This window comes from Lytechinus pictus, chromosome 5 (assembly GCF_037042905.1).
Source record: "Lytechinus pictus isolate F3 Inbred chromosome 5, Lp3.0, whole genome shotgun sequence".
Classification (NCBI taxonomy): Eukaryota; Metazoa; Echinodermata; class Echinoidea; order Temnopleuroida; family Toxopneustidae; genus Lytechinus; species Lytechinus pictus.
In genome coordinates, this window is record NC_087249.1 from 932,347 (window position 1) to 960,275 (window position 27,929).

Sequence of the window (27,929 nt, forward strand, 5' to 3'; positions counted from 1 at the left end):
TTTCTGGGAGTGGACCTAACCCCTTTTGCAACAGAAACTCTTCTGTTAGAACTCATTTGTCAAAGGGGTTAGGTCCATTTTTCATATATTTTATTGTTTTCTGTCTCTAAACCTCTAAATTTTCAGTCACTCTGATGATACCAAAGGAAATTTGAAATTCAAATGAAAACGTGAATGGAAGTGGCAAAAAAAAAATCACTTTTTTAATCAAAAGAGATTGGATTCACTTCAATTTACTTGCAAAAGGGGTTAGGTACACAATGATATTTTTTTTAAAGTATATAGAAAAAATTGAAGACAGGTAGATTTCTTTTATACCCAATTTTATGTTCACTGTTCACATGATAGAGTTGTACATCATGACAATTTAGGCCCCTTTTTGACTTTCTAATTTACTCCATTGGCTCTCTTTTATTAGATAAGCAGTTTTCAGCAGCTTCTTTTTGCCAATTTAGTTTCTCATAAAAATATTGCAATAAGTGAGAATAAAAACTTGGTTTTTCTCGGAATGGTCCTAACCCCTTGTGCAACTAAACTCTTCATATATTTCCTTCTTCTTTTCCCACTTGTTATCTGTCTCCTGGTTTCCATAAATCTCGTCTTATTTCTCCTCCACCCCTTTTGTTCCTACTTCCCACATTCTAGCTCTCTTACCACCCCCTCTAAATTATCTCTTCATATGTGCCCCTCCATTTCTTTCTCATCTCTTTTCAACCCACTTCTCATCACTCTTTCCCTCTCTCGATCTTCATCTCATTTTCAATTTTGCCAATTCCAAATCCCTTTCATTTTAGCTCTGTACAAATACTATATGAACACAAATGAAAGACATAAAGGAATTCTCTGGTTAGTGGTGAATTTTATTAATTAGCCATAAAAAAATATCACATTATCAGAGGATTAAGCTTTACCTTTTTCTTAAGCGTATGTTAATACTTTGAACCAAAATAATTTTTTTGTATGCTGGGGCAGCGATCCTGGGGAGGGGGGGGGCACAGTTCCCCCTACTTCTTGAAGCACTGAAAAGTGCCTTTTTATGCAAGAAAAATGCCCCCTCACGAACGTGTACTGTGTCCCTTTCACCTGACGAGAACCTGTTTTAGGTGTTACCAAGTGCTCTTCCTTGTATGCAATTTTTTTACCCAAAAATGCCCCCCCCCCCCCCGGAACGTGTTCTGTGCCCTTTCATCTGAGGGCCCGTTTCATGTGTTAAAGAGTGCCCCCTTGCCTTCTTGTAAGTGCCCTTTCTCGAATTAAGCGTATCTTAAGCGTATGTTAATACTTTGAACCAAAATAATTTTTTTGTATGCTGGGGCAGCGATCCTGGGGAGGGGGGGGGGGGGCACAGTTCCCCCTACTTCTTGAAGCACTGAAAAGTGCCTTTTTATGCAAGAAAAATGCCCCCTCACGAACGTGTACTGTGTCCCTTTCACCTGACGAGAACCTGTTTTAGGTGTTACCAAGTGCTCTTCCTTGTATGCAATTTTTTTACCCAAAAATGCACCCCCCCCCCCCCGGAACGTGTTCTGTGCCCTTTCATCTGAGGGCCCGTTTCATGTGTTAAAGAGTGCCCCCTTGCCTTCTTGTAAGTGCCCTTTCTCGAATCACTGCCCCCTTTTACCCAAGAAAAGTGCTCCTAAAGAACTTGTTCTGTGCCCCTTTCACCTGAGAAGGACCCGTTTTATGGTCACCATGACGATTGCCCTTTGAAACAAGAAAACAATATTCTCATTTCGATAATATACTTATGAAGGAAATCCTTTGTGCATTAAGTTTAATAATTCATGAGTGGGGTATATAAGCAGTTTCGTACAGATGGAGGGGGGCTTGAAGGACTCTTGCCCCCCCCCCCCCCCCCCAAAAAAAAAAAAAAAAAAAAAAAAAAAAAAAAAATCACGACCAAGAAAAAAAGAGAAAAGGAAAGAAAAGGGTGAAATATATCATTCTGAATATTTTAGATTTTCTTTTTAAAAATGTCAAAATTTTGCTCGCTCGCAACTTCTTAAAAATTTCATGTAATACAGCATTGTCCCTATGCCCCCCCCCCCACTTTCAACTTCACTCCGCCGCTCCTATTTGTATGTTTATAGCTTCTCCTTTTGCAACCAGTTTTAATGAAAATCAACAAGAAATTTCATACGTCATGAATTTGGGGTTGTGATAATAATTATTTTTTTGTGAAAAATTGGACTTGGAAAAAAAAACCTTTTCCATCTTCATCAAGTGGTTCCTAAGTCAGACTCTTCAATGTTGAATTGTTGGATTTCTTGAATGAAAACATCTGTTACACCTGGCCTGCAGATTGAAAAAATAGAGAAAGAAAATCAATGAATTTAAATTAAAATTGTCGTGATTTATGTAACTTAAATGTTTTAAGAAAAGTGAGACTATACATATATATGTTTCTTCAACACATAACAGGAAATCTTACTTCTACTAATTATAAACTTGTACTTCTATAAAGCATATCACTTAAACCTGTTCTATGCAGTTTACATACCACTCTCCATTATCACTACATGTACTCTATGAAAAAATGCCAGAGATTTCTCATAAATATGAATCAACATATGTAAATTATATAAATAGTCAGAATTAAAGTTGATATGTTTTTTGCACAGAATATTTTGATCTGTGATTAAAAACGACACTAACTATAATCTAAAAACAAAATTGAAATGGGTTTTTCAAAGGCAGGTCTATTTGTTGCCAAAAAAATGTGAACAACCTCCATTATTAAAAATATTCACTAATTAACTCACTCATATAACTGCTGTAGGTTGTATTTCTCTTTGTGGTCTAGTCGCTGTTCTATTAGGCCTACTTCACCAATTATTTATCATCATCAATCACCTCCATGGAAATTGTAAAACTGCATCATCCTATTGGACAAAATGTAAAATAACAAGATTTAAAAAAAAATGTTAATCTACAAATATGAAATATGAATATCACACTAAAGAATGCATAAAATGAATTTGGTAAAATATGAAAAATAAATATTGCTTTGTTTATAAACAAATAGGAAATAAAAGGCCATTTAATTACTAGTAGATCAAGGACATGACCTTATTTTATAAATTTGCCCAAGGTACATAACTTTTGGCATTGGTTCTATTTTAGACTCGAGAGCCTGTATATTTAAGAAGTGTACATTCATTACAGATCCTACCTCTTTGTGGCTCAGATTATTTTTATTTAATGTAAACATGGTTAACATTCAATGCATGTAATGTATCTGTAATTTTGTATGGGTTAGTTTAAGTTTTATACCTGGATGAGAATCTGCAAAATGATGCATGCACTTATGATCATCATCTTGAACCATATAGGTAGACCTCTACTGTTTTTCTTGTTCTTCAAGCTCAACCTGTTTGTGAAAGGAGAGAACAATAATAAGAAGTGATCTTTTTCATGGCCGTATAGGGGGAGGGGTTTGGGTAAGAGCTGAAATGTGAAAACCTTCATCAAAAAGAGAATTGCATGACATCCTTCAATTTTACTTTAGAAAATGCATTTAACGGCCCTAGGTAATATTGGTCGCTTCTGGCCCTCGCTTTCTGAATTTTAGGTTTCTCTAAATTTTTTCACATGTCTGCCCCCCCCAAAAAAAAAAATCTGGATATTTTTATTTCCGAATCTTATTTCATTAGATTTTAACATAATTTCATAATCTCATGCACTAGGTCTAGATCTATTTGTAAGAAAGTATAGATCTAGTCCAACGAGACTCAATGCTGTCGCACAGCATTGAGTCTCGTTCATGTATCTAAATTAGGTCTAGATCTAGACTAACGATGGACTCTCGATCTATCTAGACCAAGAAAGTAAAGCTTCGGTTCTAAACCCTATATCGGTTTAGAAATTTTTGATGTCTGACTTTGACTTTTATTCCTGGCTAAGACTTCATTGCCATTATTGACCGAGAGTAGATCTAGATCTAGTCCGACTCCTTGGTCCACTGACAGTCATACTCGTACATGTAAATGGAGTCGTTTAGGCCCAGACCTAGATCTAGGCCTAAATTACAGACCTAGTCCTAGATCAGAAGCCCTGGGGGTAAGTATCGAGGGTTGGGAAAGTATAAGTTAGACTAGATTTTAATTAGGTAGGCCTAGCTCTTGATAGCATCAATGAATAAATAAAAGTAAAGTACGGTACGGAGTCGTTTAGGCCCAGACCTAGATCTAGGCCTAAATTACAGACCTAGTCCTAGATCAGAAGCCCTGGGGGTAAGTATCGAGGGTTGGAGGCGCGATAGCTCAGTCGGTAGAGCGGGGGTTTCGGATTCCGGTGACCCGTGTTCGATTCCCAAGTGGTGCGCTAGTGCCCTTTGGTAAGGCATTTATCCTCATTACCAGGTCCCTCGGAGAGGACCTTAAGCTGTCGGTCCCCTGGTTGCTTGCTCACAGGCATTCGTGCTTTCTTAGCAGTCAGGTAAAAAACCTCGATATACGGTAGCCTAGATCTAAGTATAAAGTAAGTAGGGCCTAGGATTAAGAAGATTTAGGTCATAGATGTATTGATAATAAGACAAACATGCAGAGCAGCATGTTATCTCTAAGACCGAGTCTATATATTTATGAATAACATTAACAATAAGAGTTAAAATGGTGGGGGCTAAATGCAGAAGCCTGAAGTTATGCAAAATAAATTTGATATCTGAAACAAAGTGAGGCCTGACACAATGACAGGCGTATTTTCATCCACACTCCGCTTCACAGTTTATTCCTGACTGAGTCTCGATCTACTGAAGATAGATGCAGATCTCCCTGTAGATCTAACGTTACAGTGTACAAAAAAAAGCCTCATTCTTCTTCTTTTAATCAATCGTGGGTTGGTCCTTGTTTGAGGTGAATCAAACCAGCCCGATTATCTCTCGATTCCCAGCCGGCTAGGAGCCCGTACAAAATACACTGCAAGCAACATACAGGCTGCACTGGGCGACGATGACAATCTAACTTCAATTTCAAAGACCAAATTCTGCTTTCCTTTAACAGAAGAATGATAGCAAACTCTCTAATTTGTTAAAGAAATAACCTAAGATCACAAAATACAGTGTGAAATGTGTAAATAGTCCACTGAATTAATGTGGTTATATCAATTTATACGTACTCACCGGAGTGTTCGTAGGTCCATTTTGTGTGTGGAAAGAAAAGTTTCAGAATGAATAAATTAGATGACGTAATGAGGTCAAATGAATAATTATTTTTGTAACACGATACCACTAGTATCGATGACAAAGAATCGGGGAAATCGCGTATTAATGACGCTCTTAGCCAATGAAAAGGCCGGATTATGAATATCTTCATGCTCATGAATGTCAATGAGGGCTTATTTTTGTCTTCAAATGATCGCGGTAGGCGGAGCCTAATCTCATTTGTTTTGTGCTGAACGCGCACGCAGCTTTCGGTCTAGTAATATATTATAAGGTCTTTGGGACAGACATACATCGACAAGATCTACACACCGTGGCATACGAATACAGAATGGACTGACACATAGTATTGCATATTGAACCACACTACGTATTTATTTATCTCTGTGAATTTTGCTGTTACACCTCTTCAGAAAAAAAACCAATGTCAACTGTGTACACGCAGGTATAGTCTTTGTTGTCTTGATATGGGTATGTGGTTATGAATGAAAACAGCCTCTGTGGCCATTTGTGAATAGAACACATAACCAACAAACAAATAACAATATGTCTGTTCATTATAAAGCATAATGAATACGTACATACTATGCTTTTTTTTTACCTCAAAGAAACAGGCATAGTATCCATAGATGGATATTAGCTGGCGGCTCATTAACATACAGATACAAAAAGCATAAACAGTATCACTATGATCCATGGAGTAAAAATACTGCTCTGTAAGTTTGTGAAGAAATCGGAACCATAACGGCATTGCATCGTTTCAAATTAGGGCATTATTTACTTCTATTTGATCTCAGTCTTATAATAGTAATAATAATAATAATAATAATAATAATGATAATAATAATAATGATAATAATAATAATAATAATAATAATAATAATAATGATAATAATACAAATAAAAAATAATACTAATACAAATAATAATGCTAATACTAATAGGTTCCTTTTATCTCGCATTTCAAGACAGGGTAAATTCACACTGCGCTTTACATGAAACAAACTTCTTTAAACATTTCAAACTTATGTCTTCATGCATCAATCAACATACTTTAAATGAATACAAAACAAAGTGCATCTTAAATAAAACAAAAATAAATAAATAGTTAACAATACAGAAAAGATGTAGCTGCTGCAAGCTTAACAACAAAATAATGTATACCAGTCAGTCCTGATATCAGTATTAGTGTAACAATAGTCATATAGTGGGAGCATGAAGTTGAACAATTCATGATTATACATAATTATATATGTTTGTTTGAATAATACTTGTTATAAAGATAGTAGTATGGTACTCTCTGTCACGAATTATTATGTATACTGTTGTATCACATTCATTTTCTATTCTGTTTTAGATTGCGCTGATGCATTTTTCACACAATGTATAATGCCTATAACACGAGTGGGCCAGACCACACATGTATTTCAATAAAAACCGACTTGAGAAAATAACGTGTATATAAATATATAAATAAATAAATAAATAAATAAATGCATATAATGTATATATATATATATAAATATCATATACCTGTAATATAATCTGATATAAACTAATAAATAAATAAATAAATAAATATAATACATATCATATATGAGAAGGTATTGCTAGTACTCGGTTCGTGCCTGAAAAGTAGTCTCGATGAAAAGAAAAAAGTTGTTGCTTCATTCCCATACCAAAAACAGCTTGATTAACAGTTGCTAATCAGATAATAGAGACATGCGGTAAGTTGGTAAACTTACTTAAGGAGCATTCATGGCTCAACAAACAAACATATCGGTCTCTTAGTCAGTTTTACTTTTGTAGTCTTGCAAATTTGTGTCTTAGAAACCAAATATCTTGCGCCTCTTTTCGTTCCTGCCCAGTAAATACTTTTTTTACCGTCTGAATTGGCTTTCACCGTGTGAATGCGGCTAATAACAATAAACACAATTACAATAATGATGAGGATTATTATTATCATCATCATAATTATTATTATTATTAATATTATAATTGTTATCATTATTATTATTACTATTATTATCATCATTATGACTTATTAAGTAACCAAATATCATTCCCCAAAACCTGGGGGGGATGATTGTACATGCCATCCCCCCCCACCTTGTGAGGTGGGGGGGATGCATCCCCCTCATCCCCCCCGTTGTCTACGCCCCTGCTCACGAACGTGTTCTGTGCGCCTTTCATACCTGAGAATTACCCGTTTTATGCCGTTAGTAAGTGCCCCTTTGCCTCCTTACAGTGGCGAACCTGGCATATTTCGTCAGGGGGGGGGGGGCAAGAGACAAGGATGAGCAGGGTGGGGGTAGTAGGCATGTACGTATATAGGCACAATTTTTTCAAGGGGGGGCTGATATCATCTTTGTTCTGATTTATTCATACATCGAGTTTTGGAAATAATTAAAGACCCCAAACTGATTCATGTGCTTTGAAGTGTTTTTGATAAGCAAACGTTGCATATCAGCATGATCAGTGGCGTACCTGGCATATTTCGTCGGGGGGGGGGGGGGGGGGGGGGGAAGCGACAAGGATGAGCAAGGTGGGGGGGGGGTAGTAGGCACGGACGTATATAGGCACACATTTTTCAAGGGGGGCTAATAATCATTGCCCAAATATCAACTTCAGTTTTTAATTTCCGAGCGAGCGAAGCGAGCGAACATTTTTGTCAATTATTATTTAGCCTTTTTACATGATGTGAAACGTGCAGAAATTATACATTCGGCCATAAAATTACCATACACGAGGATATTTGGGCACCTCGCAGTTGCAGCCCACCCCCATACACGTTTAGATGTGTAGGTCTGGCAGTGGCACTGAAGGTGGGAAAGGTGACCCAGGGGGTGCCCAATAAAACAGCTGGGATCTTGCTACTACTGATATTTGCTATCGGGCGATTGCACTTTATTGTCGAAATTAATTCTTTTTTTGTGTATATCATTCCAGACATAAAATGTATTGGATCGTGATCGATATATTTCTAATCAATTGGTAATTGCAATGTTTATAATAAAATACTTATTTTATTCCTCTTTGAAGGTGTTTACATTATGTTCCCAATTCTGCCCATTTGGAGACGTTATAAAAGAGGTATTTGATATTGGAATCAGTTTTAAAAATTAATTGCGAGCACGAAGCGGGAGCTGAATTCTTTCAAAAAAAATTTGTGCACTTAATTACGAATAGGATGGGTATCTTCCTTAATGAATTATGCGAGCGCGAATCGCGAGCTAAAATTTTCGATATTCCTTACTGGACACTAGACATTTTAAACATTTTTACAGGATGGGTTTCTAAACAGTAGTGCAGGCGCGAAGCACGAGCTAAAACTTTTGATATTCCGACTTAAGAACTGGATATTCTAAGCACTTTTAGTAACCATGAACAAATTGGTTTCTAACTTAATTATTAATTGATGCAAGCGCGAAGAGCGAGTTGAAAATTTGAGATATTCCCCCCTGAAAAGTGGACATTCTAAGCACTTTATTTTTTAAACTATGAACAAGTTGGTAGTTAAAAACAATTAATTGGTGTGAGCGCGAAGCACGAGCTAAAACTTTTGATATTCCGACTTAAGAACTGGATATTCTAAGCACTTTTAGTAACCATGAACAAATTGGTTTCTAACTTAATTATTAATTGATGCGAGCGCGAAGAGCGAGCTGAAAATTTGAGATATTCCCCCCTGAAAAGTGGACATTCTAAGCACTTTTTTTTTAAACTATTAACAAGTTGGTAGTTTAAAACGATTAATTGGTGTGAGCGCGAAGCGCGAGCTAAATTTTTTTGATATTTCGACCTGAAAATTTACATTCTGAGCACTTCATTTAATTATGAACAGAATGGAATTTTATGCAAATGCGAAGCTCGAGCTGAAATTTTTGATATTCCGACCTAAGAACTTGATATTCTAAGCAATTTTTTTAACCGTGAACAAATTAATTTCTAATGATATATTTTTGATATTTTATATTCCGATCTGAAAACCGGACACTCTAAGCACTTCTTTTAACTATGAACAGGATGTATATATCAGTTATATGTGAGCACGAAGCGCGAGCTAAAATTTGTGATATTCCGGCCTGAGAACGGGATATTATAAGCACTTTTTGTAACCGTGAACAAATTGGTTTTTAACTAATCAATTGACGCGAGCGCGAAGTGCGAGCTGAAAATTTATGATATTTCAACCTGAAAACTAGACATTTATTTTAGGTATCCAACTAAAAAGTTGATGCGAGCGCTACGCGCGTAATTTTTATTGGTATAATTAAATTTCGTAAAAGTTGTTCTCTACCTTTTTCCTGTCCCCGGTCAGCCCAGTCCGTCCTCACTATCGGTACAGAGAGCTCTAAAAGTTGCATTGCGTAAAAATCACAATTTTCCGATAAAAGTGAGTGTACAGTTTAATTGACATTTACCGACAAAGATGGTGGAACTAAAAAAGCGAATCAGTTGGAACAGCCCCGTGTGCCCGACAGTTTATATTTTTTCCGACAGTCTGCAGTCCAGTTTTTGTTTTCCCCTTTCTCTTAAACTCTTTCTCCTCCCCCCTTTCTCTCTTTCCTTTTTCCTTTTTTATTTTCCTTTTTTCGCTTTTTTGTGTGCTTGTGACCCGTCAAGGGGGGGGGGGGGGAGCAGCCTGCCCCCCTTAGGTACGCTAGTGCCTCCTTATAGGTGTCCTTTCTCGTATATCAGTGCCCATTTTTACCCAAGAAAAGTACCCCTCATGAACATGTTCTGTGTCCCTTCTTTCACCTGAGAAGGACCCGTTCCATGTGTTAACGAGTGCCCCTTTGAAACAATTAAACAATATTCTCATTTTTTGTATGTTTTTGTAGTGGCGTACAGATGGGGGGGGGGTGAAATATGACTTTATTTTCTGAATATCATGTCAAAATCTATCACAAAAATGGATTTTCGTTATAGGAATGTCAAGATTTTTGCTCGCAACTGCTCATAAATTTTACGTGATACGACATAGTTATCTAGCCCACTCAAAAATCTTGGCTCATTACACTAATGTAGATAAGTTATTTTTTTGTTTTAAGATAGTGCCCTTTTCTAAAGAAAATGTGCCGTTTTCCCCTAGTGCCCCCCCCCCACTTTTATCTTCGTTCGGCCGCCCCTGTTTATCACTTCGAAACAAGCTAAATGAATAGTTTGACATCAGGTCTACGGACGAGATGTTGCAGGAGATCAGCGGTGTTTTGCACTGCCACACTTAATTTTGCATTCGAGTCCGCTTTTGTTTTGTGAGTCGAGTTCGCACGAGCATGACCATAATGACTCTGAAGGCAAGAAAAAGATAAGCACAAGCAAAGGGTTATATTTACGAAATAAAACAATTGCTAAGGCATGATCTTTCTTTTGATTGGCTGGCAATTGCTTGTGTGTGAAGCAACTGCTTGCAAGCTATTGCTCCTTTCTACGCATCTGATCCAATTTTATGCCCAAGATATTAGTGTGTGTGTTTTTTTTTTTTTTTTTTTTTTTTTTTTTTTGGGGGGGGCTTCTTGGGGCCTGAGAAATTTTCGACGTTGATTTATTCAATACCATAAAAATGGCCTATTGTAGGTATAGCCTTATACTTACCAAGCGGCTAGTCCCCTTCGCCCATAAAAATCTTTATAATATCATGTGAGGGAGCGTAGCGATCGAGTGAAAAAAAAATCATATTTTCAAAATGCTTGAATTTTTTTCATCTACAACATGCATCAGGGCCTGATGTTACTCTCTCCAGGCGTTTTTTGTAAGAGCGATGTTCTCAAAATTTAGAGACTATGGGCATAAAAAGGTATAGAACATCAGGAGATGGGGTCTTAATGTCAATGACACCTCTTAAAAATATTACAAAGAAATGTAGTGACCAGGGAGAAAAAGAAAATGAAGTGAAACCTTGCATTTGGAGCTCTTTGTCATCTTCCAAATAAATGTACATAAATTATGCAACATCGTTAAATTACTGAATGAGATACTCGACATGCATATAAGCTGCAAAAGAATACGTCCCCATGATCATTGCCCTGTATAACACAAAAATCTACACATTAGAGTTTTGTAGAGAATAGAATCAAATCATTCTACGAGTTGCTTCAATCATGGGGCGGGGGCAGGGGGCAATCGCCATGAAAATATTGGAGATGCGGCAAACATATCGATTTGCCCTGCCCAATAACTTTGACAAAATGAAGAATTTGTGAATCCGTTGCAAAACTTTGTTTAAAGAAACATTTAAAAGCGCTATGAAACCATCAAATTTGGCATAAAAATGCTATTAAATATGGCAAACATAGTAAAATTGTAAATTTTTCGGTGTTCTTCACGTGCGAATATGTGCATTATAATTTGGCGCAGAGCGCGCCGAAAATTTTGAACATACATTGTCTTTACGGTGCCGGGTAAAATGGCAGAGGTAAAATGGCAGAGGTAAAATGGCAGAGGTAAAAATGGCAGAGGTAATAATGGCAGAGGTAAAAATGGCAGAGGTAAAAATGGCAGAGGTAAAAATGGCAGAGGTAATAATGGTAGAGGTAAAAATGGCAGAGGTAATAATGGCAGAGGTAAAAATGGCAGAGGCAAAAATGACAGAGGTAAAGATCATGACATGCTAGATCAGCAAGGAAAAGATAGAGCCTTTCCAGTTAATATCAGTCATAATTATTGACCTTGAATGGACTCTTATCGGCAAAATGAGTATTATGAACTGATGTGATATTATTTGGATTTTTTTTTCATTTTAGGTCTATACTTTATCGTTGATATGATTTAAACTCAAACATTTTCATGCCAAAATGATTTCGATTAGTGAGTGATGAAAGGATTTATCTTGGCCAGTTCGTATAGTAGAACAGCACTTCATCACATACGTACCAAACGAATTGTAATGTAAACACCAATGTGCGCTACCATTAACACACTGAAATAGACGAGTTCGGGATTTCTTTGAACCACTTGCATAACTTGGATAACAGAAAAATAACAAAACGTTCTGTAATAAAAGCAATTTTCATATTTCAACATCATAATGGATCCAATTAGATATTGATATGATACGTATATAGTTTAATGTAAATGATATAATAATAGCAACTAGTGTTCATTTTTTTCAGAGTAATACCTCATTGCAGCTAATCCAAGTGGATGTCTGGGGAGCGTTTCATGAAAGGACTTGTCGGACGTTTTATCCGACAAGTACTGTTTTATCCGACAGCTTCTATGGTAACATTGACTCTCAGCCAATCATTATCAAGGAAAGTTGTCAGATCTGACAACTTGTCGGACGAAAATGTTGATGAAACGCCCCCCAGGTTCCTTAAAGGAGAATGAAACCCTTGAAACCAACTGAATCCATATCAAAGAGAAAAATCAAAGAAACATATTGTTGAAAGCTTGAGGAAGATTGAATGAATAATAAGAAAGTTATGAGCATTTGAATATTGAGATCACTAATGCCATGTATATAGATCCTCCCATTGGCAATGCGACCAAGATCTGTGATGTCACACACGTACAACTCCCTCATTACTTTAGTACTTATTTCACTTATATTCTCACTTTTATAGAGTCTATCACAAAGTGAGGTGTTCTCTTTATGAGAGGACAAGTACAGAGGTTTCACAACATTATATCATTGATGAATCGTTTGTCATATGATTAGAATGAGCAAAAAGAGATGTTTGGGGTATATTTTCAGTGTCCAAAAGGGGAGAGTTGTTCATCTGTGACATCATAGATCTTGGTCGCATTGCCAACTGGAGGATCTCCATAGCATTAGTGATCTCGACATTCAAATGCTCATAACTCTTCTATTGCTAGTCCTATTATACTCAAACTTTTGTTGATCTTATTCTTTGATTTTTCTGCTTTCACAAAAGCTAACTTGCTCCACGAGTTTCATTCTCCTTTAACTAGTTTCTCTGGTAACGGTTACCGCATGAAATTGATATGCGTTGCGAATCAGGGATTTAAATTTATAGGGCCTTAGGTACCATTCTATCGACATGTTTTGAAGGGGAAATTCACCCTGACAAATGGTTTATTGTGAAAATAGCAGAAAAAAATATATTGGTGAAGGTTTGCGGAAAACCCATCAAAGATTAAGAAGTTATTAAAAGTTTGAGTTTTTGATCTGTGACGTCATATACTAGTAACTACCCCGTATCTTATGCACCAAAATGTCTACTTTTCACATTTTTAAATCAGTGGTTCATGATTGCTAATAGAACAATTTTCAGGAGCGGGGGTGAAATTATTATATGTTAATATACTTTAGGTACAATTAAAAACCAATTTCCTTTTTTTTGTTAAATGACATTTCATTGATATTTTTTATTACACCATATATGGGGAAAACTGCTCGCAAATGACGTCCCCATTATCGTAAAATTTTAGTAGTTTTTTAAATCTTTGATGGATTCCCGAAAACCCTCACCAATATCATTTTAATAAACTTTATGTCAGTGTGAATTCCCCTTTAATGAATAAAGTACAATATTTGGGTTTCAAAGCGTTCTTCAAATTTGAATATTAGAAGAGCGATTTGACATGAGAAGGTCGTGCATGTAAGTCCAGGAAAAAATAAGAAATACCAACTCAAGTGTTATCATTTTTACCTCAGCCACTTTTATCTCTGCCAGTATTACCTCTGCCATTAACACCGCTGCTATATTTATTCCTCTGCCATTTTTACATCTGCCATTTTTACCTCTGCCATTTTTACACCGAGCCGTCTTTACCCCCTCTCGCCATCCGAAACATGGATCGACACTCCTGACCCAAAATTATTATGCTTTAAATAATTGCATCCTTAATCAGGGAGTATATAGTAACAGAGCCGTTTTCTAAGAAAAATATCCAAAAGAAGGACCCCCCCCCAAAAAAAAAAAAAAAAAAAAAATCGGATTTCGGACAGGTTTAGAGTCAAAGCTTCAGATATTTTTACATTCGTGGAGGGTGATGTATATAGGGATCTTAATTTGAAAAAAAAAAGTTGCAAGGCAGTCTAATATATTGCAGGAGATCATTGACTTCCTATACTCACATGCTAGTGTATTTTGCGTTTAGATGTTATTTTGCGAGGGAGCGTTTAGCAACCAAGCGAAAAAAAATTGGAATTTGAATAGTAAAAACTTTGATTTTGGAGCACTTGACGACATAAATGTAATACTGCATTAATCAATACATATATGCGCATATAGGGCCCGCATAAATATTCATTTTTATTCTTTATGGTCGAAATTTTTGAGGGGCTTGAACGATTTTTCGGGGGCGTCAGTCCCCAAAGCCCCCCCCCCCCCTCAAACCACGCCTGAGTTAGACTGAATTATATTTACTAAAACAATTTGCGGCACTGCATTTAAATGCATTAAAATTGTCATCAACTACTGAAGTCAAGGTTATTAGCAGCAATACAACACCCCCCCCCCCCATTTATTACATTTACTATAAGTTAAATTTACAAGATATGCATAAATGCAAATATTATGAATGTTTTAAACTAAGCGTGGCTTGACAACCTGGAAGCCAGCGGATGCAGGAATTTCCAAATATGCATGAATACAATAAGCTTAGTGTATGCTACCAAGGAGATATCACCTCTATCTCCTTGGTGCTACGTGAGCGTACAAACTGACAAAAGGGCCTCATGCAGTCAAAAATTAACTCAGTGCTTGAGGATGATACAAAAGGATGGCGATCTGCAAATATTGGCGTAAGATTCTTCATACATCTATCAGGGGCGGCGGAGCGTTTGAAGGGGGGCACAGGAGATGAAGGGCACTTCCTCTTTTCCTATTTATGTGGGATCACGGCGGAACGTGTTTTTGTTAGGGGGTGGGCAAAGCAAAAAAAATAGAACACTTATTATAGGTCTATACTTTATACCTATATTGGTGCCGACAGCTGAACATGAGATTGTGTTTTTGCCTGAAGTATATATTCGTAAACGGTGAGCAAAAACTTCATTTTGAAGCATGGCCGTACGCAGAAATTTTTCCCTGGAGGGGGAGGGGGCAGTATGCGTAAACTTTTTTGAAAAATTTCGAAAGCGAGGTCGCGAAGCGACCAAGCTTGTCATTTGGGCGCACATTTTTGTAAATTAAAATTGAAGGATTTTGTGAATTTTGTAAAGAAATGTTCAATATAAAAGGTTTTCACACTTTCAGTCGGGGGGGGGGGGGGGGCAACTACTCCCCTGCCTTCCCCCGCTGCTCAACCGTGGCCATTTTTTTTATAACTTGAGGGATTTGTAAGCAATATTATTTCCATCATGGCACGAAATATTTTTTTAAATTGCTTGAAGAGAACAAAGTTCAAAGCTCGTCTTTATTTATTTATCCATATTGGAAATTTGTTTCGTTCACAACTTCGAGTCAATTAAACATCAAAATTATTAAACATAAGGCTCTCATTACATAAAAATTATATACAGTGAATGTGAATACACGTTTACATATTATTCATGGCTACAAACAAAAGTATAAAGCCTCCATTTGATATCAGATGACAATACTTTAAATTCAGTAGAAATGCGATTACTCGTGTAGAAATAACTAGTAATAATCATTTCAGTAAAAACAATTTAGTATTTCGTTCCAATAATAATTAGTATTTAACATATTAATTCAAAAAAATACTGTATTGCCCCCAAACATGGTTAAGGAAAAATTAGATGTGTTTATTTATTTCCTTTTTTTAATTATCACCAGAAAAAGAGGAGAAAGGTTATGAGACGGTAGCCTGAACCAAACTTATTTGCGTCGACAGATTGTATTATGTGAACAATTCAAATATATTAAGCCATATGCCTATCCAATTCAATCGTGTGCACCTGTAACAGAATTCACAAACCTCCAAATCACTTCTCGGAGTGTGACTGTGTCATCAGGATGGGGGGGGGGGGGGTAAGAGAAAAATAATTAAAACTCTAATAAGCCTAACTTTTCTATTCTTTGATGGATTTTTCACAAACCTTCGGCAATATCTTTTATCATTTTATCTGCCATTTTTACAATAATCTCTTCTTGAGGGTGAACTTTCCCTTTTACTACAATATCATAAAATTCAGGTGAGACTCTTAGAAAGTATAGGGCCGAGATGCACCGATAGCCTACATTATACACTGCAGGCCTGTACGTCTCATGATGGAAAATACAAATTAAAAATCATTGTTGTATCCGAGTCTAAGAACATAAACATGTTTTTTTTACCACGGAAAACAGATCGAGAGGGCAATTTTTATTTTAGGGGGCAAGTGTCCCCTGCCCCTTTCTCTTACATGAATGCCCCCCCCCCCCGGCCTCCATACAGGGGAGCGTTTGATCAACATTTTCATCTGACAAGTTGTCAGATCTGACACCTTTCCCTGATTTTTGATAGACTGAGAGGCATTGTTTCTATGGTAACTGTCGGATAGAATGTCCGACAGGTCCTTTCATGAAACACCCCCCCCCCCTCCTCCCTTTGGGAATTCTGTTCTAGGGGCCCGTTTCATAAAGCTGTTCGTAAGTTACGAATGACTTTACGCATGACTGGTGACCCTTTCTTGTGCTATATGATATATCCCTATGTAGCTGACTTATGGATAAGAACATGTTCCAGTCGTTCGTAAAGTTGTGCGTAACTTTACGAACAGCTTTATGAAACACCACCCATGTGCATGCACACGATCCGCATTCAATGCAAATACAGAATTGCATGCTCAGGGGATGGCCTTATTCATCGCCGAGCAACGCATTCTCTTACATCACCAGTAACCAATCAGAGACGAGGAGTGTGAGACAACAGACCAATCAGATTGCTTCCGCGTGTTTTCAAGCTCGCTGCTCGATAAATAACCTCGACAATAATATTGCACGTATATTGCATGCATCTTGCGAGTTCTTCATTCATTCTGAAACAGAAAGCTGAAGCTGAAAATAACTTGGACAGCACCTTCTCTAGACGTTTATAATAGTCATTGAATAATCCGAAGATTTTGGCAGTTGTACTTGCAGTTGAATCTACTGAATGATGGCTCATATCGCAAGAAATTCAAATGTAAGTTTTCCATGCCTGCGAGTGCTAACTTACTGAGTGAGAGTGAGACTGGAGCCGAGAGTGACGTGCGTGTAACCCACATATGACCTAGTCACCTAACGTTAGACTAGAGTTAAGATTTGACATGAATTTTTATTTCACAAAATCTTTCAGTTAATAATGTTCCTTATATTAATATGAGTAAGTGAACCAAATCTCATAAAAATTTGAAAAGAAATATAGGAATTTCTTGGAAAAACCTCGGGCAGTCATTTCATTTTCAGATGTATTATTTTATTTAAAAAAATACCCCATGTCTGCGCACCTATTTAATTTACTTTGCACACGATTCTGGGATTCTGATGAGAAAGGCTACATTTTGAGGTCGTCACATGAAATTCATTATTTTCCTACCATTTTGAGTCGGATTTTTTAATGAAAATCTGTCGATGTAGGATGGGGGGTCGGGTGTCCGGACACTTTATATTTTTGAAGCCTTCTTTTTTGTATTTGAATTAGGCCTACACTAAAAATATGAATTCAATAGTTGTAATCATTTTCTATTTTGTTCTTTATAATATTTCCTAACATTTTGTTCTAAAAATTGATGAAACTTTGCTTGCAAATTTTTCCAAATTACTTTCTAAAATTGATCGTCCTGACACACAACCTGTCCGGACACGCAACAACTGGGTATACTACATGTATATTGCATACGTGTAAAGCCTGTGTTCGTTGCGTATCTTTTACCAGAAGAATTGCGCAGATAGTGTGTGTGCGCAGACAAGGGGGACTGCCAGGCTTGTTGGGGGAACTTGCCATACAACTGGATGCATGCAAAATAAAAATGGCATTGCTTAGCCTTGGCTCTGGCATGTTTGGTATGCAAGTCCAGGCTATTATGCCATTGAATGTGTGCAGTGCGATACACGAGTCATGAATCATGCTCATAAAATGGATGTGTTTTCAAGTTCAGCGTTCATTTCAGGTTTTCGTGATTTGCTATTTCCTTTAGCCTAGTAAAGTTTACTTTAGACCACCCTCATGACCCAAAGAGTTGTAGTCAGACAAGAATAACCAGGCATGACATGCATCATAACCATCGTTTCTGGGGATGTATTTAACATTAACAATTTTTTTTGCATTTTACTATCAATATCATTAGTGTACATGTAAAACAGGCTGATTTAGGGGGAAAATGGCACATTTTTGGGGGAAATTCAGGTTGCTAAAGAACGTGATCTGATTCTGAATTGATTTCTAACTAATGTTTGGGATGAATGGAAAGAGAAAATTAAGGGACTTCTCTTGACAGTAAGGACAAGTTTATATGATCATTTTAAATAAGGATTTAGAGATAAATTGCAAACGCTTTATTTGTGTGTGTTGAGATTGCCATTGCGTTTATGGGAAAATGAAATTTCTGTTTGGCACAAAATTTTTTCACTTTGTCACAATTTTTCATTGTGATCTGATTTCCAAATCTTTTAAAAAATCATACCATCAGAAAGAGCATCAAAATTCCTATTAGGCACTTTATGGACTAGTTTTTGGCATCAAGAATAAATTTATAACGGCTCTCATAAGCTAAAAATTTGGATGTGTGTGTGTGTGAAATACTGAGTGAAGGATATCGACTCTATTTGCAGATCACTGCGTTGTGCATACTTGCTGTTTTGTGAAAATATGCGAAACTTAAACTTATTTTACATCCCGATTTTGATGAAATTTTCAGCGTTATGCTTGTTCAATTTTTCTCGATTCAAACAAAAATAAATTTCTGGGGGTGGACTTGACCATTAAATCCAGTGCTGTAGGCTTGAGTGCCTGTTCATCGATTGTAGTATCTCCTCTGGTGGTAGTTTACCCAGTTGTTGTGTGTCCTGACAATCAGTTTTAAACAGCCATTTGGAAACAAGCAAAGACAAGTGTCATAAATTTTAATGTTGGGCAATATTATAAAGAAAGAATAGAAGATTACAACTACCGGTATTGAAATCAAATTTTTTATGTAGACCTAATCCAAAGACAAAAAAGGCTTCAAGTGACTGAAGAAAGGTGATTTTGCTAAATTTAAAAATATTGAATGTGCTTTGTGTACATTTTATCTTATACATTTGCAGACTAAAAGTAAACCAAATTCTAGAGTTATTCAACAGTTTGTAACAATTTTCTTTTTTCCTTTTTTTGTGACAGATGAACACTCTTGGTTTAAAAAAGCTGCAGAATCTTGACAATGAGAACGCTGGTGCAAGGCTTGGTGCAAAGAGCATGGCTGTTCAAAAGCCTGCACAGAGAGCTGCTCTGGGTAACATCAGTAACACGATGCGAACCACACAGGTTGCTGGTAAAAAGGTAAAAACTGTATTCATTAAATGTAAACCTTGGGACATTGCTGGGGAGTGTTTCAGGTAGCAGATGCTGAAAACATTTGTTTCTTGAAAGATAAAGGCTTTCCTGATTATACATATAAACATATCAAAGTCCATTGAATCAAATCTGTGACATGCATATTCCTGATGGAAAAGCAGTCACAAATAAGGGTGCCTTGATTTATCACCCTTTACCTGATATTAATTTATATTGCAGTCCGAGAGGGGACACAATTTTGGATCTTTGTTTAATGTACTTAATTTTTCAGTACAGTTGTGCATATTCTCCAAGTGGGTTCTAGGATTTTCTATCAACATTATCACAAATGTAAAGGGGTGTATATTTTTTTTCATTGAATGAAGATGTTTGTTTACATGCCCATCTCACTGTTAAAATTCAATTTATTGTGCAGGTTGTGAAGAAAGATGTAAGGACAAAAACAATGGTAAAATCCAAGGCTACGTCATCACTTCAATCTGTAGCAAGTTTACCTGTTCCTGTGGACAACGTCAAGCCAGATATCTGCAGGTCACCGTTGCCACAAGTAGTTGACAAAATGGAGGTAGATTCTGTGGAATCGGCAATTGAAGCATTTTCTCAACAACTGATCGCTGTAAGTTCTTCACTTTCACTTGTAATTTCTTGTATGAAGGGCTGTAATCATGCATTTATAATTTTTGGTCATTGTCCACATTTGTCACCACATTGATCAAGGATTAAATTAGATGTTGACAAGTTGGTGAGTAGCTCTACCACCATCTGATGCTCATTTACATACATGTATATCACTTGGTGAGTATATAGCAGGTCCATGCCTGCTATATAGCGGGGTCATGATGACACTTCGCGTGATATTTCCGAAACGCTTAAAGAGCACCGCAAAATTTTATGACCATTTTCTTTGAAGTCTTGTGTGACTTTGTACGGGAAATTGTCATGCCGAAAATGGCTCATTTTTATACTTTGTGTACAAAGTCTATGGGAGATGAAATTCATAAAAGGGTAATTATTATTTTTAGTTGTTGGAATGGTTTGTAATAATTTCCATTGAAAAAAGACAAAAGATGAAAAAACTGAAATACATAGGAACTTCTAAAAACATAAAAATACATAAGGAAAATGGTGGCTTTCGCAATTTCTTTGTGGAAACCTTTAAATTAGATCACAAAGATGACATCTGCAAAAAAAGAAAAAAAAATTAAAGTGAAATGGGGTGTTTTTCATGAATAAATTTGCATATTTTATTCATAATAAATAAAGATTATTTTCAGAGTTAAAAAAAACTTGTAGTTTATGTGGTAAAAAATGTGTGTGCCAAATTTTGGCGCGATCGCGCGAACGGCTGCCGAGATCAGAAGGGGGTATCATGTACATGTACCACTCAAATCCTTTTAGGGTTAAGTCTTGATACATGGTACATACCAGTATACTTCATGTTCTTGAGTATTACTTTTTTTTTTCATTTGTTTAATCTTCAGCTGCAAGTAGAAGACATCGACAAAGACGACAGTGACAACCCTCAGCTGTGTAGTGAATACGTCAAAGAGATCTACCTGTACATGAGGAGCTTAGAGAAGAGAATGGCCGTGCCCGCTGCCTATCTAGATAGGGAAGGTCAGCTGACGGGTCGTATGCGTCACATCCTTGTCGACTGGTTAGTTCAAGTTCATCTGAGATTTCATCTTCTCCAAGAGACACTCTTCCTCACAGTACAACTCATTGACAGATTCCTGGTTGTAAGTCACATCTTTTGTTATATTTATGTGAATTCAATTGGAATCATTTACATGTGATTCAGTCAGTAATCAGAGGCAACTCTCTACTTGATTTTCACCCAATAATAAAAATCAGTCACATATTGTGGGGTTGATTGAATTGAAAGGGAAATTGCTTTAGTTCTGTACTTGTATTACAAGTTGTAAGTAAATGTTTATGATCATGTATTAGTTCCAGCAATATTTGTTCCCTCTATGAAGCATAAGGATCAAACATGTAAAAGTACTTGTAGGATTTCATTATACTCGATGAAAAATGCACAAAACGAAAGAGGGAAAGGCTTACTCAAACGTGATCGTGTATACAGCTCCATTCACTTGACAACTCATTGACAGATTCCTGGTTGTAAGTGGCATCTTTGGTTACATTTATGTGAATTCAATTGGAATCATTTACATGTGATTCAGTCAGTAATCAGAGGAACTCTCTACTTGATTTTTACCCAATAACAAAAATCAGTCACATATTGTGGGCTTGATTGAATTGAAAGGGAAATTGCTTTAGTTATGTACTTGTATTACAAGTTGTAAGTAAATGTTTATGATCATGTATTAGTTCCAGCAATATTTGTTCCCTCTATGAAGCATAAGGATCAAACATGTAAAAGTACTTGTAGGATTTCATTATACTTGATGAAAAAGGCACAAAACAGAAAGAGGGAAAGGCTTACTCAAACGTGATCGTGTATACAGCTCCATTCACTTGATTGATAGAGCTATCATAATCAAAAGGCTTTGGTCAGAACCAGAATCTATTCTGGCAAAGCCGAGAGTCGCCCAAGCCCAATAATGAATATTAAACCATTATCAATATTTTATTTTATGAAATAGTATTCATAGTAAATAACATTTGACATGTTCACCATTCATGCTCACTATCTTCAGGATCACACGGTCTCAAAAGGAAAGCTGCAGCTTGTTGGTGTAACAGCGATGTTCATTGCCAGCAAGTATGAAGAGATGTACCCTCCTGAAATCAATGACTTTGTTTACATCACTGACCAAGCATACACCAAGTCACAGATCAGACAGATGGAGATTGTCATGTTGAAGGGGCTAGGCTACAATCTTGGCAAACCTCTGTGCCTTCATTTCCTCCGACGCAACTCAAAGGCAGCTATGGTAGGCGTTTGTTACTTCTGCTGGATGGATAGCCAACATATCGTTCCCTATTTTTCCCAGCTTTGTATTAAATTGGAAAGTGGAATAAATTAATACTACAGTGTACACTTCTAAGTTGTATGAAGATGGTTATTTTGTGCAATATTGCAAGCATTACCCTATCTAGGCCGGGGGGGGGGGGGGGGGGGGGCTCGGAGGCCCCCCCTCAACGATTCGCGCAATATTTTCGCCGCACGAAATTTTTTGACCGCGCCACTTGCTGACTTTTTACTTTTAAGTCTTGCGCATCTTTTGAGAGCAAATTTGCGACGACCGGGTACGCGGTTCCGAAATTACGCAACATTTTGTAAGTACATGTCGGACCAAAAAGTGCTTGAAAACGTGATTTCGAGTACACAGTCAATGCAAATTGTGTTTTCAACCCATAATCATAATTGTATGATTATTTTTAGTTTTGCTGGTCTATTGTGGATTTATTTTTTGCTGTTTATGAACTCAAGAGTCCCCAACAAAGTTCATTGAAAAAACAAAAGGTCCGAAAAACAAAGAAATACATAAGAAATTGTTTTGATATCAATTTTTTTCATATTCATTTGCTGAAAACACCACAAAGAGTTTCTACATCAAAAATTAGAACATTTGGAGCTTTATTTAGGGGATTAGAGGAAAAAGTATGATTTTGCATACTAATTACGCATAAATTAGCATAATTAATAAATAACGATTTGCATGAAATAAATTAATACAGAATTTTGTAGATTATGTTCCAGGCAAGCTGTGTGCCAATTTTCGGCACGATCGACGGCCGAGATCTCAAGGGGGGCCTGGGAGGCCCCCCCCCCCCATATGATCTCCAAAAGTACCCTGGCCTAGATAGGGTTAATGAATTATGTTTATACTGGTGAAGTGCAGACAAAAAAGTGTTAATTACACGGGGGAACATCGAATCCAATCATAAATTATTTTTGTGTACATGAGGCACTCAATGAGCTGCATAAATCTGTGTTTTAATTATGTTCACCTACATATATTGCAGATGCATTTTTTCAGACCACTCACCAATGTCTTAACCAATTTGATTAGATTTTGTGGTCTGAATAGAATCGGTTCAGCTAGACTCACTTGTACATGTATGTTGTCCTGACAACAAGCTATGATTTCATATTTTCCTTGCTGTATGTGTATTCTAGGTTGACCCAAAGAAGCATACTCTAGCTAAGTTCCTGATGGAGATCACTCTACCAGAATACAACATGGTGCAATACGATCCATCTGAGATTGCTGCAGCAGCCCTCTACATGTCCATGACATTATTAGGTTCAGAAGGAGACAGCTGGGGAGCTAAGATGACACATTACAGCATGTACAATGAAGATCACATCAGACCCATTGTTAGGAAGATGGCACAGGCTGTTATCAGGAATGATGCTATGACAGAAAAGTATCATGTGAGTTCCTTGAATTACAGTTCAGATGTAGTGTGAAATGAGATCTGTCATTTCGCATCCATTTTAGTACATTTCTCAACATTTTCCCCCCATTACCCATCTAGTGTGGAATGAAGTTTGTTGACATAACTCCTTGCCTATAGTTATGAAGTTTTCTATTTTTGCTGGCTGACAATTCTAAAACCTGATTTTATACAATGTTTAAAAATGATAGGTTTATCAATGTTTCAGAGATGTATTGTACATGTACTACAGTCGTTACCAGTGCTCAACTTATTTCATCTTGTTGAAATTGGCATAACCTATTTTTCCCATCATTAACCTAATTATACATGTCAATCTCTAAAGCATTTGATACTAATTCCGTTCTCTATTTTGGTCCATTTTGCAGGCTGTAAAGACCAAATACCGCAGCAGTCGATTCATGAACATCAGCACTCTCCCAGAGCTGGAATCCAGTCTTATCAAATCATTAGCAGAAGACGGTGAAGAACGTATGTGAGAGATCAGTAGGATCAAAGACTTGAAAGACATATTTGACTATGAAACTTGTCTGCAGAAATGGACTGCTCCTTGATTCAGTGTCTTGCTTTCATTCAGAATCGATGAATGCCATGTGCAATGCATTCCAGTTGAAATTGAATTCCCTAGCTCGAGCGTACGTGGAACATCCTTGATCTGAGATGATCCCTGCATTGCATCTTTTGGAGAAATTCACCAATGGTGCCATTGCAATTTCTCGCAGGTTCATTTCATTATCTTTAGACTCTTCTGCCAAAGGGATTTATCCTGTCACGTTATGTGGATTACATCCGTCGGGTGAATTAAAGTTGTCAGAGTGTATAAGTTTCGCTAACTCCAAAGTTGGGTCGGAAAGGCCAGGTCTGTCAAAGGTAAAACATGCAAGATAAACAGATGAAATGTAAATAGGACAGATGCTAGTATTGGATAAACAGGATTGCTTAATAGCCTTGCCTTCATAACCTTGCTCTCGGAATAATGATGGGTTGAAAATGGAAATGAATTGTCGCAAGTTATGTACTGACATTTACTATTAAAGTTAGCATGCTTGGCTAATGGGGTCGGGAGATAGAAGTTCAGATTTTAATCATTTTATAAACAAAATTAGATCTCTTCCTTAAAAAAAATAATTTGAATTAAGTGTAATATTGGTATGAAATTAGCTCACATTTTTTAATGTAAATTATGTTATGTATTCATTAATTTAAATCCTGCACAGCATGCACTTTTTTAACCAACTTTTGAAATATTTGCACCCAAAATATCAAAAGCCACCTTACATGTTCACAAGATATTTGTTGACATTTTTTAAATATCCTCAGAACTAACACGATTACTGCAGCTGATATTGTGAAAGTATGCAATATTTTTATCAGGAAATCACAAAATTTCAGCCGCAGGAAGATCAATATCAATGTCAACATAATGATGCAACTGGTCTCATCAGTGTAAACTTTAGTTGTGGTTCTTTTTTTTTTTTGGGGGGGGGGCAAATTTTCTCCCTACTCATAAATTCCATTAAAGTACGGTAGAAAGAAATGATAAAACGAGTTTAAGAAAATGATTGAGCAAGAAAGTTATGAGCATTTGAACGTTGATCACCTTTGTTATGGACATCCTCCCATTGCTTATGTGACCAATATTTGTGATGTAACTCTTGTGAGAGTCCCCAATTTTTTTCTACATAAAGTTCTTTTTGCCACTTTTATCAAGTCTATCCATAGATCGGGTTTTTCTTTTTCATTAGAGGATATGCGAGGTTCATAAATTACACCATGGACAATGGGTTTTTGTTGTCAGAATTAAAAAAAAATAGATGTTTAGGAAAATTTTAAGTGTCCAAAGGCGAGATGTTAGTGTGTAATATCACAAATCTTGGTTATATTGCTAATGGGAGGTTGTCCATACATAGCATTGGTGATTTTGACATTCAAACGCTCGTACATGTAACTTTCAGTAATTGCTCTTTGATTTTCTTTTTCTTTCTTAATGCAAGCTTGTTTCAAGGGTTTCATTCTCATTTTGTTTTATTCATTGCAACGACTACTTTTTTAGTAAAATGTGTTCATTCATTTAAAAGTACAACTTTCATCTCAATATTCTATTTGGGTGTATTGTGATCAGGCAGGCTTAATCAAATTGTAACTTCTTTTTTTTCATGCTTCAAAGGCCAAGTCCATACCAACAATTCAATTTGAATATTAAGAAAATCAATCACAAAACTGAAAAATAAAGTTCTGGTAGTTGTAAAGATCCTTTTGTATAGGTTTCTTACATGCTTTCATTAACTTATAGATAATATAATAAAAATACCTATTTATCTCCCATTTTTATTTGAATTTCTGGTGTAATCTATTCTCAAACATTGTTTGGGTTGACTTGACCTTAACATGTTCCAACAGCAAAAGTACTGTACTAAATTGTGCATTTTAAATGGATAGAACTTCATTGACATTAAAAATGTATTTATACCAGTACCTGATGCAACCAGGTTCTAACATAAAATTAGAGCTCACTGGAGAGTTTTGTATATCATGATAAGCTTTTAATAAACTACTATCTTGCTGTGAAATGAATTATGCAGAGTACAAAATGTTCATGGGGGTGCAATGCTGTTGCACCCCCATAAAATAAACAAATGAAAAGTTTATATGCATACTACAAAAAAAAGGTAAACACCAATGTAATTAAGTGGCAATAACTATCAAAAAGTATGTATGAAGCTTGAATTCAAATATGTATCCAATCTGCAAGATTTTCCATATTACAATGCACTACGTATTCATCAGGGCTGCCACTTTTTCGAATTTAAGTCTGAATTTAAAGGACAATCCACCCTAACAAAAAGTTGACTTGAATAAAAAGAGAAAAATCCAACAAGCATTATAACAGAAAATTTCATCAAAATTGGATGTAAAATAAGAAAGTTATGACAATTTAAAGTTTTGCTTAATTTCACAAAACAGTTATATGCACATCCTGGCTGGTATGCAAATGAGGAGACTATGACGTCATCCACTCACTATTTTGTATTTCATTCTACGAGATATGAAATATTCTAAATTTCTCATTTGAAGTGATACAACGATTAATTCCTCCCTGACATCCGATTTGGAGAAATTTTCAGCACTATGCTAGTTTGATTTTTCTCTATTTATTCAAATCAGCATTTTCCTGGGGTGGACTTGACCGTTAGCAATATTCTACCATACGAAACACATTAAGGGGTCATTCTCCATTTACAGACATATAGAGTTCAAGTGGCATCCCTTTTTTTATGTTCCAGGATTAGATGGGTTGCACATTTCAACTTAAGTTAATCATGTTATTTTTAGTCTTATTTGCAAAGTGGAAAATACATGTAGTGGCTTTTAATTGTATACAGTACCGTAATAAAGATTTATTGATATTATACATGGTACCTGGAATCTTTGTGAATTTGTTATGCTTGATACAATTGCTTTCTTTACATTGGAATGGAACCCTTGATCACACAATCTAAGAAAGGCACTCGTTAAAGGGATGGTCCGGGCTGATTCACTGAGCAAAATGCCGAAAATTTCATCAAAAACGGATAACAAAAGTTACTGAATTTCTAAGTTTAGCCATATTTTGTGAAAACAGTCGTCATGAATATTCATTAGGTGGGCTGATGATGTCACATCCCCACTTTTTCTTTTGTTTTTTATATGAAATAAGGTTTATTCAAATTTTTTCCTCCAAGACCGAGAAAAATTGGATTGACAACTGATTTAATGCATTATATATTTATTGCTGCAACTTATTTCATTTTAAGGGAGACATATTATTCACACAAGTATGAAATAATGAAAAAATTATGTTTTTATGTAATAACTAAGAAAACGGAAAGTGGGGATGTGACATCATCAGCCCACCTCATGAATATTCATGACGACTGTTTTCACAAAATATTGCTAAACTTTAAACTTCGATAACTTTATTTGTTATCCGATTTTGATGAAATTTTCAGCATTTTGCTCAGTGAATTCT

General features: G+C 36.3%; 1 protein-coding gene and 1 long non-coding RNA gene across 2 annotated transcripts; one reads left to right on the forward strand and one right to left on the reverse strand.

Moving 5' to 3' along the window:
• Positions 1-1,872: 1,872 nt before the first annotated feature.
• On the reverse strand, positions 1,873-3,363 carry LOC135154110 (uncharacterized). Its single transcript, XR_010293533.1, has 3 exons — positions 3,274-3,363; positions 2,763-2,882; positions 1,873-2,295 (listed from the first exon to the last, which is right to left on the reverse strand). It is a non-coding gene; the product is annotated as an uncharacterized LOC135154110 (long non-coding RNA).
• A 13,369-nt stretch (positions 3,364-16,732) lies between these two features.
• LOC129262610 (G2/mitotic-specific cyclin-B-like) lies at positions 16,733-27,332 on the forward strand. Its single transcript, XM_054900746.2, has 7 exons — positions 16,733-17,200; positions 19,376-19,534; positions 19,965-20,165; positions 21,031-21,288; positions 22,213-22,449; positions 23,640-23,897; positions 24,289-27,332. The coding sequence occupies exons 1-7, from the start codon at positions 17,171-17,173 to the stop codon at positions 24,397-24,399; spliced, it is 1,254 nt and encodes a 417-aa protein (XP_054756721.2). The 5' UTR covers positions 16,733-17,170; the 3' UTR covers positions 24,400-27,332.
• The last annotated feature ends 597 nt before the right edge of the window (positions 27,333-27,929 follow it).

Excerpts from the sequence above, each read along its gene's own strand:
- LOC129262610 (XM_054900746.2), top strand. The coding sequence starts at position 17,171 with ATGATGGCTCATATCGCAAGAAATTCAAAT. Across the intron at positions 20,166-21,030 it reads TTTCTCAACAACTGATCGCT|CTGCAAGTAGAAGACATCGA; the intron begins GTAAGTTCTTCA and ends TTTAATCTTCAG. Across the intron at positions 23,898-24,288 it reads CTATGACAGAAAAGTATCAT|GCTGTAAAGACCAAATACCG; the intron begins GTGAGTTCCTTG and ends TCCATTTTGCAG.